Source organism: Homarus americanus, unplaced genomic scaffold (assembly GCF_018991925.1).
Source record: "Homarus americanus isolate GMGI-L3 unplaced genomic scaffold, GMGI_Hamer_2.0 scaffold51354, whole genome shotgun sequence".
Taxonomy (NCBI): domain Eukaryota; kingdom Metazoa; phylum Arthropoda; class Malacostraca; order Decapoda; family Nephropidae; genus Homarus; species Homarus americanus.
Genome location: NW_024750910.1, coordinates 115,790 through 135,000, shown reverse-complemented (window position 1 = coordinate 135,000; position 19,211 = coordinate 115,790). Strand labels below are relative to the sequence as shown.

General features: G+C 36.5%; 1 protein-coding gene across 1 annotated transcript in view; it reads left to right on the top strand.

Moving 5' to 3' along the window:
• Window positions 1-19,211, top strand: part of LOC121854500 (obscurin-like) — a 193,651-nt gene that overhangs the window by 61,849 nt on the left and 112,591 nt on the right. Inside the window, exons 9-15 of the mRNA XM_042349181.1 lie at window positions 833-930; window positions 4,643-4,832; window positions 5,553-5,675; window positions 6,254-6,415; window positions 8,750-8,847; window positions 13,559-13,751; window positions 18,787-18,881. Of these exons, the coding sequence (XP_042205115.1) occupies window positions 833-930; window positions 4,643-4,832; window positions 5,553-5,675; window positions 6,254-6,415; window positions 8,750-8,847; window positions 13,559-13,751; window positions 18,787-18,881 (959 nt within the window). The remainder of the gene's footprint in view (window positions 1-832; window positions 931-4,642; window positions 4,833-5,552; window positions 5,676-6,253; window positions 6,416-8,749; window positions 8,848-13,558; window positions 13,752-18,786; window positions 18,882-19,211) is intronic.

Below are 19,211 nucleotides of genomic sequence, written 5' to 3'. Positions count from 1 at the left end.
TTAACTGAAAACCATTCGAAAAGCGATTACGGTAACATCTTTTGAACGAAAGAAAGCGAAAATCATTGCTTTCGTCACTTTCCACTGTAATACGTACGTCATTTCAGCAAAAATATTACATTTCCATATTCTCAGAAATAAATAGTAGTTTTGCTGAAACATAATGTATTTCAATGTAAATTAGGATAAACTACATGAAAACAAAAGAATTTACCTAACCTTCCGATGTTCAAGATATGTTACTCCTTTTTTTTAATAGTTTTCAGTTAAAATACTGTTATATTAGTGATATTCTATTCATACTGTGCTTGATATAATACATTCACGGAAATGTAATATTTTTGCAACTACAATGCTGATGTCAACACAAGCGTGGTTACAGCGAGACTGACTGAGTGAGGGTGATGATGCCCTATGTGTGTGTGTGTGAGGTAGCGGGAGCGGGCGGTGTGCAGTGTCGGTGCCGCGCGCGATTTGAATGTACTTCAATTACTTCAATGTACAGAATATTCCTTCGGCGGGGCAATCCGCTTATTTCCGAATCCGTGAATGCTAAATCCGCGTATGTGAAGGGCCGACTGTACAGTATGCCTGAATGGAAACTGATATGGGCAGTGGCATGGACAAACCTTGAAGTAAACATAATTTCAATTTTAAAATGTTGCTTCACATGTGATGTAGAGAGGGGACATGACTTGCAGTGCATCCCCTGGTATGGTGGTGATACTGTAGAAGCATTTTCACATTCTTGTTGATAATTTTATTACGATTTTTTATGACTTTCATTATTGTGTACAAGTTTGCTAATAGCTTTTCTTTTCTGTGTCTGAAGGGCGACCTGCTAGATTACTTGGAATGACTAGTGGAGACTTTTTTGAAGATGAAGCATTAACACTAAGCTGCACAACTCAGTATGCTAAAGACACTCAGGTAAGGGACTTATCATGTACAGGTATAACATTATTAGGTAAATCTGATGGACAAACACATATAAAAGATGGAAATGATGAATTAATATTTATCAAAACAGAGATGTAAAATAAGGACCACCCCTTACACTGTCCAATACAAGATTCTGATGTCTGTGTGGTTTCATTTGACACAGTAGCATGAATGGATGGGCAACCAATCCTTTGTTCATGGTTAAGTATTTAAATTAGTATTAGGTATAGAGGTAAAGAACAGAAATTCAAGTTATTATTTTTAAGCTTTCATTGGGGTCACTTCATGAACAAAATGTATTATTATTCAGTGGTATGGCTAAATGACAGATTATAAAATACAGTAATCACTTTATTCTTGTTAATACACCTTGATGATACTGTCACCATGTGGAATATGTAGAACATTTACACTAAAATTTAATCTGTACTTGTACAGGTTGTACCTCTCTAGTTCGGCATTCTGTGGTCCGGAAACTCCCGTGATCCGGAGCGATTTTAGTTTGCTCATGGAGAAAATTAATTTGAGTCTGGTACTTTCGATATTTGGCTAAATTTTGCCTTATTTACCATACTTTTTGCCTTATTTACCATACTTTTTGGGCGAATTACTACCTGTAATAAAGCAACATCCTAATAAACCAACGAAAATAACACATAAAATTAAATAAAAACTAAAAACAACACAGAAAAGTTTTTATGTTCTACAGCTTCAGCTAGAGTTGAGCATACGTCATCCGAGTAAAAACACACACAACAGCATTGGCTGTCCTTATGTTTTCAACTTTACCACCACTGGTGGATAGAATTTGGGTAGAATTTTTGTTTTAAATTCAGAAACATTAATTAAAATATATATGAACAGTAAATACCGGTAAATCTTGATTTCATATTCTTAGGTTTAGTAATGACGATATGTTTTCACATGTGCGCACTTACATACGTGAGCTCACTTTTTTCTTAACCATTAATGGTTAGCTACTTATATTGTTTCATTTATTGACATTAAATAACATTACTTAAAACAACCATATTAATTTTACAACAGTTACAACCAAGATCTTATTTTCTTCAGTTTTATATGTAGATCCAGTCAGTCACTGGTTTTGTAATCAACGAAAACAATGACGTCCCTTTTTCTCGTGTTTTTTAATATTCTACATATTATTAATGAATTGTATTGTTCATTTTGCACACATAAAAATTAATTAGATCAAAAAGACATTCAGTAATAAACAATAATGAATCTTTTGTACATAAGAGAAATGACACTGTTTACACGATTTGTGCACGTCTGAACGTTGGCGGGCCGCTCAAACCCGTCGAAATTCGAGTTTACGCAGTCAAAATTTTAAATTGCGTAGTGTTTTTTTTTGTGTCCAAATAAAAAATGTCAAATTAAAAACTCCCAAAATTTGAGAACCTACTGTATAACATTTGACCCTTCAATATATAGGTTGACAACCCTTTATTCGAAATTCCAAAAACCGAAAAGCTCTGAAAACCAAAAGTTTTTTTGTGGAATTTTATTTTATTATTATTATTATTTTTTTTTGGGCACGCCCACCCGGGCACAGGTCACTGACCCACATCGGGGCCTGGGGGGTGAAAATGTAATAGTAATAATAATAATGATAATAATAATGATAATACAGTAATAATAATAATTATTCATAGTAAATAAAATTTTTAATAAAAAATACAAAAAATAAAATAAGAATGATAACAATAATAATAATAACAATAATACTGTAATAATAATAATAATAATAATAAAGAAATACAAGAATGAAAAAAAGATCAAAAGTGAGAAACACGACCTAGACCTATGAATTATTATTATTATTATTTTTATTAATTTTTTAGCCCCCAGGCCCCAATGTGGGTCATGACCTGTGCCCGGGTGGGCTGATCCCTGTAAAAAAAAAAAAATAACTAACCATTCTGAAAACCGAAAAATTCCAAAAACCGAAATGCATCTGGTCCCAAGGATTTCGGATAAGGGATTGTCAACCTGTATCTTCAAAGAGACCACGAAGCATTGAAAGTGGTGCTAGTGCTTCCAAGTGTAAGCACAAGTCACTATCTATCCAGGAAAAGGGTGAATTTCCATGGTCCGGAAATTTCCATGGTCCGGCACCGGTCAGGTCCCGAGGTTGCCGGACTAGAGAGGTACAACCTGTACTGATATTTTTAGAAAATAATTTCAGATTAATGGGTTGTGTTTTATAAATTTTGTGAGGAATTTATTAAAGGAAGCTTTAAAAAGTTTAAAGGGAAATAATTAAAATTTCATGTGGTTGAAATTTCTGAAAAAGCTGGTTTAAACAAATCACATCAGAAAATTATGCTCTTGATATAATTGTGGATGATGGTTGATGTTAATTTGTGAATAAAATGCTGTACTGAAATTTTTCCCATATTTAGAGACCAAGTTTGTGGGGAAGTATTCTGTGTGTAAAGGCTTAGGACTTTGGGATATGTATCCCTTGCCAGCCTAATCAGGATCTTAAAAAGGGAAAGTCAAGAACCATGGGTTTCCAAGGGGTAACAAACAACCGTTAGAGATTGACATCTTTTTATTACGAAAATAAACACAGAAATTTACACCACTCACAGAAATATCAAATAAAATATTACGGGAGTCAAACAATTATGAGAGCCAAACAATTAATGGATATTTCCTACGGCGGCATCCTGGTGGAATGTTCCGTTGACATTTGTGGTGGTCCGCTCTCAGGGGCAAGGTCCAGGGCAGCTTCCTCACTTGGTGCCGGTGTTGGTGGGCGATGTCTTGCCACACAGGAGAGACGCCAGGGCACGGACGGTGGATAGGGCGTAGAGGAAGTGGCGATGACCTGGCAGCCACGGCAGTAGCTGGAGCAGGTGTCCAGAGGTTGACAGCCGAATAGTGAAAGTCTGGGGATCAGCCCACAAACCCCAGGAGCCTCAGATGAGCACACAACCAGAATTTGAACAAACAGCGGGATGCAAGCACAGCTGTGTTGACGGCTGGGTAGTGTCTGATGTGTGACGAAGCAGCAGCGACCTCACCTCCGTCTACCCCCCCCTAGTGGGGCCCGCGAACAAGCAAATGAGCGGTGGACAACTGTCCTGCTTGTTACAGCCCTTCCACTGTGAATCATTAATATTAAAGCTATTTCCTATTTCAAAAGATATCACAGAATCTTCATTAATCCGCGACGTGGTTTGGGGAGTAGATTAACGTCCACTAAGGTAAGGGACACCAAGGTTTAGGGCATATATCAACGTCCTTGAAAATTTTTAAATTCCCACTAATCTCTATGGGCCCTAGAGCTATAAATAAACATTTTGTGTTGTTTGGCATACATCCCCGCAGGCAGTCATGGGACTAGGCCTTTTAATATATATTTTTTCAAAATTTTTTTTGCAAAAAACCCCGAGGCTGAGCGTAAGTTTTCATGCACGTATGTGTCCCAGGCTCCTAGGCCTCTCCCACATACCACTTCCTAGCTTCATTTGTGATATTTTTAAAATTTTCCATCATTGGTATATACATCTGCATATCCATTCTGTCAATAACTGGAAAGTAAATCTAGCTTTGCCTCAAAGTCCATAAATTACTGCATGTATCCATAGCAAATGCATGATCATCATAGTTAAAAAAAATTATGCTCATTAAAATGCAGCTACTTCACCCATCTTTGGTTATATTTCAGCGATCTACAGTTAGGTGGCATTTCGAAGATGAGGTCCTTGACCCGAGCTTCTACGAGACCCGGATGTATCGCTTAGATTATAACATGACTGTCCATGAGCTGACCATCCCTCGGGCTGGAGAACAAAATGCAGGAAAATATCAGTGTGTAACACCATATGGCTCAGCTTCTAAAACAGTCAATTTATTTGGTTAGTAAGCTATCATAATTGAAAGTTTATTTATTGTTAGTGATAAGTGAATTTTTTTGTTCAATCACATAAAAGTTATTACATTGTCATTACAGATTACACTCGCTAAAAGAATATTCTGCACCCTTGGCTCTGAAACATCTTCAACAATCACTGTTACAGAAGCTATGATGACTGTTATCAGATTCTTGGTCCGGTTTGTCATATTCTATAACCCAGTAAAGGTGCAGAATAATCTTTTAGTCTGTGTACATTATCATTGATCATACTTCTGGTGCTCCAAGTGACACCTATAAGTACAGTATTCTTGTTTTTATTTTACTTCCCTTACATAGGCGTTATGTAGTCATACTTTTTGTGTTACTGTATATCTAACACCAATATATCAGTTCCTGTAAATTTTGGTTGGTTTCTGCATAATTTTAACTTCCTTACATTTTTTATTCATGTATCCATGTTTTTATATTTTACTTGTATATTAAACTCATTCAGGGTGATTAACTCCCTGGTAGCCCCAGAGTTTTGCTAATATGACCATTATATATGAATTGATTTCCATATTAGCAAATGTTTTTTAATGGCTTCAGTCACCTGCCAAACATTTCCCATTAGGTCATCCATGGTGGAAGGCTTAGTTTGGAAAATATTTCCCTTAAGTAAGCTACTAGCAAGTGAATCACCATGTACTATGAGTTTTAACCATCATCTCTTCATTCTCAGTACCCCCATCCCTCAGTGAGCCTCTGCCTTCAGAACTGCTGGTTAAAGAAGGTGAAGAGTTACGTATTACTTGCCAAACCATTGGCCGACCTCGACCTGTTGTACACTGGGAAAGAAAGATTGGTAAATATCCTTCAGTTCTACAGGGCAGTTTGCTCCAATGCAGATCAAGAGAAAAGAAGTGAAAAATAAGTTAATAAGTTTTGGGTTGATGTAGTGTTGGAGCTGGGCAAGAGAAAAATTGTAATAGTGGGTAGAGTGACCTTAACGATCTTGTTGGTGTACAGTACATATTGAGGGTAATGAAAGTGTGCATTGTGGAAAAGGCTACGGTACAAGGAATGTGGAAGGAGATAGAATACTGTACTTGAATCTGGGAATACAATAAACATAGTTGTATGCAGCACTTCATTTAAGATGAGCATGAGGGGGATGATTACGTTTGAGTCAGGTCACGTAAAAATACAGATTGGCTTCTTTCTCATTAGAAAATTAGAAAGAAAGCTCATTAAGGAGGTAAAAGTTATATTGGGGGAAGAATGTTCTTTGTAGCACAGATTACTTGTGCTGCCTTCTCGTGTATCAGAGGCTTAGCATACTTTACACTGCGATGTGTGCATTGTTCCTGATGGGCTGTCAAGTCTATGGGACCCACTTTCACTATATGGATTCCATATGATGTTTTTGTTTTACATATCTAGGAGAGCTGTGGCTGCCTGTGGATGAAGTATTGGGCAGAGATGTAGATACCGATGGAGTACTTACTGTTCCTGTAGCAGCAGTGAGTGATGCTGGGAATTACAGATGTGCAGCAAAAAGTGATGCAGGTTCCTTCCTTGCTGAAGTCGTTGTCAGTGTTGAACGTGAGTCAATTTATTCTTAACTTCCAATATAATTTTTTTGTAACTATTTGCAGATTGTTTAAGATTATAGGTATTCATTGAAACCACAATACTAGATCCTTGAAATTTGCTGAATTTCTGCTACAGAAGTAAGAATGGCAGAATTGTAACACATGTTTGTATTTCCTTTTGATTCTAGCCACTTTGCACTGTACAGTACTATAGGTAAAAGCTTGAATTTGAAAGGAAAATCTTTAACCCTTAAGCTCCGGGTTAGGGTGCTGCTGGCAGTGCCCTCCTGTGGGAATAAATTGAGAAAAACTAAACTTAAAAAAAAATAATAATACAGTACAATAAAATAAAATAAAATAAATAAATGCCGGGAAAATAGGCGGACGTTCTGGAATGTCTCCCGGGGCCTAAGGGTAAATTAATCTAAGTGTAATATATGAAATATTTAACTTTATGTTATCCACGAAACTTGTTATATAATTATACTGTATACTGTACTCTATAAAGTTTATAGTTTACCTATAAATTGGTATTAGTTCAATTTAATATTGTATTTTGTAAAAGGACGTGAATTAATTGTCCTCTGTAGCCCATAATAATACAACTGTTCATTCCTTATCTGCTTATTTATTGTTGTGTGGTTACTCTCTCTCTCTCTCTCTCTCTCTCTCTCTCGCTCTCGCTCTCGCTCTCGCTCTCGCTCTCTCGCTCTCTCGAGACATCTTCAGGTCATGATACCCACTAATCTCCCACCCAACAATGGGTGACCTGACATTGCAAAAGAAGGTCAGTAATATGAGACCACTAATCCCCCACCGTACCTCCACCTGACATTGCGTTAGGCCAGGTCACTTATATGAGACTTACTACTTGTATAGTGCGTTTTTTCCCAGCTGAGAAAAGACTCCCTGCCCCCTCCTCAAAAGTTATAGCTGATTGGCTGTTGCAAACCTGTCTGATTTTGTCCTTAAGTAATGATGTACAGTATTTCTGATTGAGTTTATTCATAATCGTTGAGATGACCTTTTCTGACGAGAAAGATTTTTAGCTAAATTATATAAAGATACATACATTCATTATTTCAAACATAAGCACGTGGGAAGTTTATCAGAAGTATTATACATGAATTAACTGTTAAACTCTGGTAGGAAATTCATGCTTTCGGTGAATGCATTTAATATATACTTATTTTTACCCACAATAAGGCATACTAAGACTAATTATGTATCAGTAATACTACATTATGCAAAAACAACATTTTAAAAGATCAGAATCACATTGAAATATTACACGACCGTCAGCAGAGGCGGGAAAAAATGACTGCGAAGAACTTCATATTTTTTCCGTCTTTGTTAACGGTCGTGTAATATATCAATGTGATTCTGATCTTTTAAAATGTTGTTTTTGCATAATGTAGTATTACTGATACATAATTAGTCTTAGTATGCCTTATTGTGGGTAAAAATATGTATATATTAAATGCATTCTCCGAAAGCATGAATTTGCTAAAGGAGTTTAGCAGTTAATTCATGTACAATGGTCCCTCGGTTAACGAGCACAATTCGTTCCAGAAGGTTGGTCGTTAACCGAAAAACTCGTTAACCGAAAACATTGTTTCAGTGGGTTTTTGGGTAGTTGGTTCCAGCTCACCGAAAATTGCCTAAAATCAACAAAAAAGGTAGTAAAGTACACTTACTTTGAGGTGTGTATGTAGAAGGCTCCTGGATGATGATGATGATGATGATGGGAATTAGAATGGGGGTGGAGGAGAAGGGAGAAGAGAAGGCATTGGGGTGGAAGAGAAGTCACCCAATGGTGCCATTTCACCCATAAAATTTTAGTTTTCTTGGTGTAATTCAAGATTATTTTTTTCAAACCAACACTGCACTGCATTATATATTGTCAATATGTAAAATAAATTTCAAATTGACCAATAATTTGCTTGGAAACACAGAAAAAAAGCTTTTAGTTGAAGAGAGTGTTCTGTTTAATTATAGCCCCATCTGCCTCTTCTAGATGGTTTCTATTTTATCACTTGTACTTTTCCCTGTTGGTAGAGTGAAGAATTAACCTTAACACTTTCCTCATATTTCTCATTACCAGCACAAGCAGTAGTGTATTGAATGTGTTTTTTATTTTGGTACAGAATTATAAGTCTTAAATCTTGAAAAATATCTTTGTTATTTATTATTCAAGAAGTTAACTATTCAATAAAACTTTACAGTACAACTTTAATGTAAATGCAAGAACTGATAAAATATGTACCCCAATAGAGACAATATCTGATTTGTGTTTGTTTTGTTGAAATGGTCCGACAAAACCTGATACAAGGATTTCCCCCAGGTGCATCCCCTGAGGTGTTTGATATGGCGGCCCCAGAGAGTGTTACAGTTGGAGACAACTTTACCATCCAGTGTTCTGTTATGAACTGGAATGGAGAGGTGAGACTTCTTATACAATTCACTGTCCTTAAAAATGTCACACAGAATCCATAATTAACATTTACATCATGAGGTAAGTTATTCGTGAAATTCTCCCCTGTACATTACTTTTCCAATTATGGTGATGAGAAGGAGTGAATGTCATAAGATGAAGGTACCTGTAGTCTAGGGTGTCCTTTGTCTCAGCCATCTTGCACATATTCCACAACTGTTGTGTTACAACTCTCATGGGTCCAGTTAAATTTTCCATGATATATTTTTATATGCTGTTCATCTTTGTGGAAGCCTCTGGCAACTTCCCCAAGGCAGTGTGAGCCTATCATCCATTAGTAGGGGACGGACCATGCTCATGTCAGAACTTATTGCATCCACTTGTTGTGTGGTGCCCCATGAAGGAGAAAATTGAAACTACATTAAAAAAATCCATAATTCGAAAAAATAGGTGCTCTAGCCTTTACAAATTATGAGAGTTTACGAAATATGAGGGAAATCCTCGAGGAAAAGGCCCAAAACAACGATACTTTTCCGTTGTCTGGCTTATTCAAAATTTTAACGTTTCTAAGTACAGTTCCTGAATTAGGGGTATCAGATAATGGCTCGGACATGGGCGATGATGGAAAAATCTTGTGTGGTAGACCATAGATGTGCATTCCATGACTGACCGATGGGAACTGACTGTGACCAACAGGCGCGATGCATATACTGTACTGTAGTACATGGTTAAAATGAGGCAGGTGGTCACTTCCTATTGCACCATGTGCGTCATATATATTTGTAAATGGCTCTCATAATCCGAACTTTTACCAAATACAGCATGCTGTGACAATTCACGGACCTCGATTATTCGCAGATGACACCCTGAATGTACCCTAGAATGTCTAATGGTCAAATGGTAGTTTTAAAGTTGCTGGCATTTTCACTGCCGGGACAGGGAGCCATTTGTTCTAGAGACAGTAATTTCTTTTACCTTTATTGTATATATATGTGTGTGTGTGTGTGTGTGTGTGTAGACACACACACACAAAACCACTTACAAATAAATAGTAATGGGAAAAACCTCTCACAAATAATCGGAAACAAGACAACAAAATGCATCAAAAATGTGAGAGTCTACCCTCAAGTCAACTCTGTGCTTTGTTATTAAAGTTAAAACAAAACATTTATTTGTATGTGTTTGGTGTGTCTGTGTGTGTGTCTACACTCACACACACATATATAATACAGGCAAAAGATATAATTGTCCTAAGGGCAAACACATAAGGAAATGTACATTTCTTTGCACACAAGTAAAAATGTAGCCCTCCCCCATCGGCAAATGATATTTGTGGATTTGGCTATTTGCGGCCATTTTGAAAACCTATTCACCGCGAATTTAAAAGACATGCTGTACTGGGGTAAAAATAGACTTTAGGCTAGATGGCAACTTGTTTAACATGAAGATTTCAGTCTACCATATAAGTAAAACCAATACTTTTCCTTGAGCTACAATATGCTGATGTCTGTTCCCTCGTGGTGCTCATAGTAGAAGAATGGGACTTTCTGTCAACACTCAAAAGACTAAAATTATGTTTCCAGCGGGATGCTGGTGCTTCACCTAAGTCACCAGTTTTTGCTATTGGTGAGATTGAATTGGCCACAATGCCAACCTTTAAATATATAGGAATTCCTTGCTTATAACTGTAACATAGATGAGAAAATTCAAAACTACTTTAACAAGCTTTGGCCTCTTTTGGTAGACTGAGAAAACATGTTTTCCAAAACAGTAACTCAATTACAAAAACAAAGATAACTGTGTACCGGGTAGTCTGTATAACAATACTTTTATATGGACATGAAGCATTGACGACTTATAGCCGTCACCTCAAATTACTGGAAGCATTCCACATTAAATGTTTAAATGCAGCAACATGAGGCATGGTTCAAAACTCTCACAACAGTTATAAATAAGTGAAATCACTGTGATATATAAGAAATCAGCACAAACCGCAAGAAAATGCCTGAAAAATGTAGATAAATGTTGTATCCTTGGTCCTTTAAACACAAAATGGAAACTGGTGTGGTGACCAGGTTGCTGATCTGACTTTCTGCCTCATTTACACACAATTGCAAGGTCTCAATTGTTTCTCTTACTTTGACAGCACAACATATAGTACATACAAGTGAACGTGGGCCCTTTGTGCCCGGTGAAAGTTTGAACGCTCGTGCTTGGCTAGCGTACAGCGAATGAGGGTACGCCAAGTCCGTAGACTTGCATCGTTTTCCATCGTAAATAAAATGGTTAATTAATGCCTTCCTAAAGAAACCGTCGACATGGGACCAGGTTTGTTCCACTCTACGAATTTTTTGCGATTTTTCCACCAAGTTTGATGAAAAACGATTGTGCCGTTTCGGCTGCCCAGAACAGACACACGGCTATTCCTATAGTATATTAGATATATCGTTTCTCACTACCTGTATTAATCGTTTCAAATTTTTGTATTTCTATATGGTTCTTTCTTATTATTATTATTATTATTATTATTCATATTATCATCATCATCAGTGTTATTATTATTATTATTATTTTAAATTTAATTTTGTATTTTTTCTATAAATTTTATGTACTATGATCTAATTATTATTATTATTGTTATTATTATTACATTTTCGTCTCCCAGGCCCCAAAGTGGGTCAGTGACCTGTTTAAAAAAAAAATCTATATAGTTGCCAGATTGCGCTGATGTTGCATATGAAACCCCAAAGCAGTGATTTAGATCATACACAATTTTGCATATAAAAACCCCAAGAGTGCTAAATACAGCATGTTGTGATATAGTAGAACGTCAATATAACATGAGATATGTTCCAAGAGAGGTCGCTTTAAACCGAATTCGCACTAAATCGAAGTGTTGTTTCAATGGAATAATTTAGTTTGGTACTTGAGAGAAACACAAAATACGAAAAAGATTGAGAGTACCCAAATGCACCTCAGCCCATCTCCTAGAATAAACAAAACATTGTTTTTTGTAGTATTATGTTAAAACAAACACTCATAAATCAACACAGCTAAAATTAAGGGATGTGAAATGGTCTGTTTACTGGCTGGGAAGATGGGAGGAGGGAGGGAGGTGAAGTGATATGTTTGACAGTTGATGCCAGAGTCTAGTGCTTACTTATTTATCTGTCCTTAAGAGTGACTTTAAGTTTTTCTGTTATAAAATGTCACTGAACTGACATGAGAGAATATAATTAAAATTGCTCGAATTCTTATAAGATAGTGATTAATTTGAATATAAACATGCTATAGCTTGCATTAGACATACAAATTTTAGTTCTAATTTAAGAATTTTATTACAAAGAGCAAAAATTTTTATCTCTTGTGCAAAATATATGACGTTTATATTCAAATTATTCACCGTCTTGCAAGGATTCTAACATTATAAATTATAGTCTCTTAACTTTAGTTTGTGACATTATATAAGATAAAAACTGTAAGCCTAAAACACCAAACCCTGGCTGGGAAGATGGGGGGTTGGGGGGGGGAAGTGACAGTGACATGTTTGACAGTTGGCACCGAAGGTCTAGTGAAGTATTTGTTTGTTTATTTATTTATGTCCTTTAGCTTGAGTTTATGTTTTTTGCTTATAAAATGTCATAGAAGAGACCAGGGAGAATATAATTTACATTGCTGGAATTCTTATAAGATACTGATTAATTTGAATATAATCATGCTATAGTTTGCACTAGACAAAAATTTTAGTAATCATTTAGTACATTATTTTGAGTACATGTACAGTACAGCTTTGCCCTTAGGACAGTGTAGCGTCCCTCGTGACGATCTTCAGGAGTGAAGTGCTTCCCCATCTGGAGTACTGTCACCCCATCTGGTCCCCGAGATATGCTAGGGACTGTCAGTTGGTTGAAAATGTTCAAAGGAGAGATTGGAGCGCCTGAACTTGCCTAGCTTATACTACAGACTGGCAAGGGGGGACCTAGTTGAGGTTTATAAGCATCTCAGGGGGCACTACTCAGTTGAGTGTCCTTACTTGGAGCTGGCGGACGCTCGCCCCACAAGGGGTCACAGCTCAAGATTGAAGAAGCCGCAAGTCCAGAAAACCGTGAGGGCAAACTTTTTCGGAGTGAGGGTTGTAAACTCTTGGAACAATCTACCAGAGAGTGTTGTGACGGCACCGAGTGTGAGCTCTTTCAAGAGAAGACTTGACCAACACTGGAGCGGGTTCAGGTACATTCAAGAGCCGATGCATGCCCAGTATTTGCCAACAGTGCGTGACAGAGACGTGACCGATCGCCCGGGCGGCTAGCGAGCCGATCTTTTGGTGAAGAATATAAATGAAAAGAGACGTGACCGATCGCCCAAGCGGCTAACAAGCCGATCAGTGGCGAAGAGGATAAAAGTAAAAAAAAATAAAAGAGAAACATTAGGCTTAAAATTTTAAATATGATGCGCCAGATTGACTCCCGCAAAATAGGAGAGATTCACTTTAATTTAATACATTGCCCTTAATTGTGGGTGTCGTCTTAAATCAATAATCATAAATTGAATCGCTTTAAATCGATGTTCTACTGTGTATGATTTATTTTTATTTTCTCACTGTCACTGTGATTTGGATATTATTTGAAGAAAAAAGATTCAGTCAAAAGGGTTTTTTATATTAAAATGTTTTTGTAAAAGCTTCAGAATACTTTCAACATATGATATCATTTGTTGCAGGTGGAGTTTATGTTCGAAGGTGCGTCCCTAAGTTCACATTTGGATAGTCGGTATAATGTGATCCTGTATCCATCTGACGATGGTATAGTACAAGCATACCTCATAGTTCAAGGAGCCTTGCCAGAAGACGCTGGCACTTACACATGCAGTGCTGGTTCACAGGCCTCGGAATCTGTTCTTGTAGAAGTCAGTAGTAAGTTACTCAACCTTATTTTTCTTTTTTAATATTTTATTGATTTCTTATATTTCTTTTATCTCCAAAGATGCAAATATGTATACAGTGGTCCCTCGATTAACGAACACAATTCGTTCCACAGAGTCGTTCTTTAACTGAATATTACAGGTTGTACCTCTCTAGTCCGGCAACCTCGGGACCTGACCAGTGCCGGACCATGGAAATTGCCGGACCATGGAAATTCACCCTTTTCCTGGATAGATAGTGACTTGTGCTTATGCTTCGAAGCACTAGCACCACTTTCTCTGCATCATGGTCTCTTTGAAGACATATTGAAGGGTTAAATGTCGTATAGTAGCTTCTCAAATTTCGCGAGTTTTTAATTCAACGTATTTTATTGGAACACAAAAAAAAATAAATAAAAATTGATGGCGGAAACTTGAATTTCGACGGGTTTGAACGGCCCGCCAATGTGCAGACGACGTGCATAATCGTGTAAACAGCGTCATTTCTCTTATGTACAAAAGATTCATTATTGTTTATTACTGAATGTCTTTTTTATTGAATTAATGTTTATGTGTGCAAAATGAGCAATACAATTCATTAATAATAAGTAGAATATTAAAACACACGAGGAAATGACACAGCATTGTTTTCGTTGATTACAAAACCAGTGACTGACTGGTTCTACATATAAAACTGAAGAAAATAAGACCTTGGTTGTAGCTGTAGTAAAATTAATATGGTTGTTTTAAGTAATGTTATTTAATGTTAATAAATGGAACAACAGAAGTAGCTAACGATAATGGTAAAGAAAAAAGAGAGATCGCGTATGTAAGTGCGCACATGTGAAAAGATATCGTCATTACTTTACATAAGAATATGAAAGCAACACTTATTTACTGTTCATATATACTTTAATTAATGTTTCTGAATTTGTTTTTATTAAATTAATGTTTGTGTGTGCAAAATTAACAATACAATTTATTAATAATACGTGGAATATTAAAACACACGAGGAGACGAGACGACTGCCGGCATTGTTTATGTTAAAGCTTACAAAACCAGTGACTGATTGGTTCTACATATAAAACTGAAGAAAATAAGACCCTGATTGTAGCTGTAGTAAAATTAATGTAAAAAAAATTAATATGGTTGTTTGAAGTACCTATAATGTTATTTAATGTTAATAAATGGAACAATATAAGTAGCTAACCATTAATGGTAAAAAAAAGTGAGACTGCGCATATGTAAGTGCGCACATGTGAAAACATATCGTCATTACTCTACATAAGAATATGAAAGCAACACTTATTTACTGCTCATATATATTGAAGGGTTAAATGTTGTACTCTGTATAGACAAGCAGAGAGAGAGAGCAGCCGAACTGCCGGATGTAAACAAAACTTAATTTCCCGCGGCTTTGTTGTTGTTTTTTTTTACGGGGATTAGCCCACCTGGGCATAGGTCACCGACCCACATTGGGGCCTGAGGGGCAAAAATTTAATACTCCTGTAATAATAATAATAATAATTCAGATAAGTAAAAAAAAAAAACCTACCTATCTACCAATTGGACAAACTAAAATTGTTCCGGACCAACGGAGTTTGCGTATCACAGAATGCCGGACTAGAGGGGTACAACCTATATTTCAATGGGATATTGGGTAATTGGTTTCAACTCACAGAAAAAGTACATACAATACTGTATACCGGTAATAGAATTAAAAAAACACTAGATATAAACTAAAATACAGTACTGTACTGTACAGTATACTGTATAATAATAAATGAAAAGCAATAGAATACTATATTTGAACTTACTTTGCACTATGTCATATTCCCTGCAGCTTTGTTTTCATATCAAACAGCTGATTGTAGAGGCAGTCAATGATAACATGCCACATTCTTTATAGAGTGTATTGGTTTTAATGCCTTCTTCATGTTTCATAATAATTTCTGCACTGTATATTATCAATATGTGAACTAAATTTCAGAATGACCAATAATTTTAATGTAAAAATGCAAAAATATTTAAGAGACCAACAAACTGGATGTTCACTCCACTGTAAACAAAGTTAAACTGAGAAGCGCTGGTGGGTGATTCGATCAGCTGAAGGGCACACAAAAACTGTTCCCTGCACTGTATACAGTATATTATCTATATGTTAACAAATAAGAATGACCATTAATTTTAATATAAATAATGCAAAAATATTCAAGAGCACGACTTTCTTCATATTTACTCCACTGGAAACTAATGTAAACATAGAACCAATTACTGTATTGGCGGACTAGCCGATCAGCTGATGCGCACAACAAAGCGTGTTTCTCGTAAGGCTATCGTTAATCTAAGTTTTGTTCGTTAAGGGAATTGAAGATTCTTATGGAAGGTAATTCGTTAACCGAAATTTCGTTAATCGAGGGACCACTGTATACAGTATATACAGTGATCCCTCGGTTAACGAAATTTCGGTTAATGAACTGCCTTCCATAAGAATCTTCAATTCGGTTAACGAACAAAAATTCGGTTCACGAATTTCTTACGAACCGACCTCAACATGTTTTCGCTTGCACTGGCCGGGCAACCAGCTTTAGTATCAGTCCGCCAATACAGTAATCGGTTTTAGGGCTTAAATTCCTTACTATTTTAGTAAATATCAAGAAGTTTATACTATTCAATAATTTTAAAAGTTTAATATTAACTTTTTTTAGTCATTTTAACAATTATTGAGCATAATTGAAGGTAAAGAAACTAGTTTCTGGCGTGCCATCCAGCCTGTTAACACACCAGACAGGCGTTAGTCTCTCTGTTTTCAGTGGAGGTAACATCATGCTTGAGACTCTTCAACTAAACGCTTTTTTTCTGTGTTTCCAAGCAAATTATTGGTAATTTTGAAATATATTTTACATATTGACGATATATAATGCAGTGCAGTGTTGATTTAAAGAAAATAATCTTGAAATACACCAAGAGAACTAAAATTTTATGGGTGAAATGGTGCCATGGGGTGACTTCTCTTCCACCCCAATGCCTTCTCTTCTTCCTTCTCCTCCACCCCCATTCTAATTCCCATCATCATGATCATCATCCAGGAGCCTTCTACATATACACCTCAAAGTAAGTGAACTTTTCTACCATTTTTGTTGAATTTAGGCAATTTTCAGTGAGCTGGAACCAATTACCCAAAAACCCATTGAAACAATGGTTTCGGTTAACAAACTTTTCGGTTAACGAACGACCTTCTGGAACGGATTGAGTTCGTTAACCGAGGGGTCACTGTACAGACTAAAGGGAAGTACAAAACAAGGTGTATATATACAGAGGAGGGTGAGACCAGGTCCACAATGGTCAGGTATTAGGTAATGACCCTACTAATATTTAAATAGCACCGCAACGGTTGGTAGTCAGGTCAGAGGGTAAGGTGACCCAACCTTCTCACCTGGTTACAAATCTTCTTAATTACAAAATTGTCCAGTTTGTACATGCCATTACTCAAACTCATGTTGAATGCTTCTGTATGTTTAATGAGAGTAGATTCTATGATGTTCCTACTATCAATTGAATTACAAGGTAATATTGAGGAGGCATTATCCCAGTCAATGCAATGCTTGTTATTCCTCAAATGAACAAACAGAGCATTGGATTCCTGGCCTGTCCTAACACTATATTTATGTTGTTTAAGTCTAGTTACAAGATCTTTACCTGTCTGGCCTAAGTAAAACATATTACATTCCTTGCAAGGATGTATAAATACAAAAAAATTAAATCCTTGTGGCACTTAATATTTCAGCTATTACAACACAAATTAGCGGAGCTTTCCTTGTGCGCACCTGCAGCTGATTACTCACCCTGAAAAAAATAGCTGATGCAATTAAAACTAAGAAGAACACAAAACCAAATGAATGAGCATTACATGGGAAAGAAAACTAAATGTTTTGTTTATATATCATGGAACATGCTTATTTTTCTTATTTTAGTACTTCATATGCTATTCAAAACCCCAGTTGCTGGTGCATTAGAGATAAATCCCCTTGGTAAGTATTAAATTCTCACAAATACATTGCAAAAAAGCTTATCTTTTAATTCATCTTTTCTGAATTGTTGAAGTGCAGTAATAACATTATAACAACTGTTTTTCTTTATACAATTCAGATAAGCAGTGTTATCTCCACACCCCCCCCCCCTTTCCCCCTACCTTCCTCCACAGATTCGCTTTTTTTGTTTCACTTTTGCATTTTCCGGACTTCGGTCTGCCATCATTCCCTTCTACCTGCCTCTGATATGAACCAGTAATAAGAGCTGCCATCCACTTGAGCTGGCAGCGCAGGTGGAATGCTGTTGGAGCAAACCAGCTCCATGATATCCACCCTACATTGGGTGCCTGTGGATATCAGGGACTGTCGTGTTGGTGGGAAACTGCTTTGGTCCGCTTCCATATTGGCCACACATGGTTGACTCGTGGTTTTTAATGGAGACGTGGTTTTTAATGGAGACGGCGCCCCCTTTCCTTCATGGGGGAAGCCGGCCTGCTACACAAGCTTTGAGTTTATCTATTAACGTTTATTTTTGTATTTACTTTTTTTTAACAAAAGTTCTATGTTATTTTTTCCTTTCCATTATTAGATTTTAGTCTTTTAAGCCCTTATTTTAATTTAGTGACATATGACAAGCTGTTGCATGCCAAGGATGTAATTACCAATCCCAATTAGTCTGGTGTATCAAGGCACTACTGTATAAAAAAATACCAAAGACAAAAACATATCAGCCGAATTTGTTGAAATTTGAATGGAAACACTGTTAGATGAGCCTAAATATTGTGTTTGAATCTCATCTAAATTCATCCATAAAAAGGGGTAGGGGTTCCAGTTGGACATGGTCTTAACCTCTGTGTTCAGTCTCAGGGGTGGGTTTTAACAAAAGCTTAAGTTTATCATTACTTAATGTATTAATGTAATTTTCCTTAAATATTATATATGTAGACCACACACATGTTTCTCTTCTATGATATACAGTAATAGTGTAAGTATTAACCATACAATCTGTTTTGCAGGGCGTCCTGGAGAAATAGTAAATTTAGTTGTCTCTCCAACCTTAGAGGGTGAAGATTTTTTTGTAAGCTGCACCATCAGGAACTGGCTGAAAGAAGTACGTACCTAAACTTTAGATTATGAAAGTTAATTGGATATCATGTAATTTTTTAATTTTCTGCCTTTCATGGAGTACACGGTCAAAAGCCTTGGCAAAATCTAGGTAAATACAGTGGTCCCTCGGTTAACGAAATTTCGGTTAACGAATTAGCTCCCATAAGGATTTTCAGTTTGATTAACGAAATCCTCACGACTAACACGTTTTGTTGTGCGCATCAGCTGATCAGCCAGTCCGCTTAAACAGTAATTGGTTCTATGTTTACATTCGTTTCCAGTGGAATAATTATCAAGAAAGTTGGTCTCTTGAATATTTCTGCATTTTTTGTAT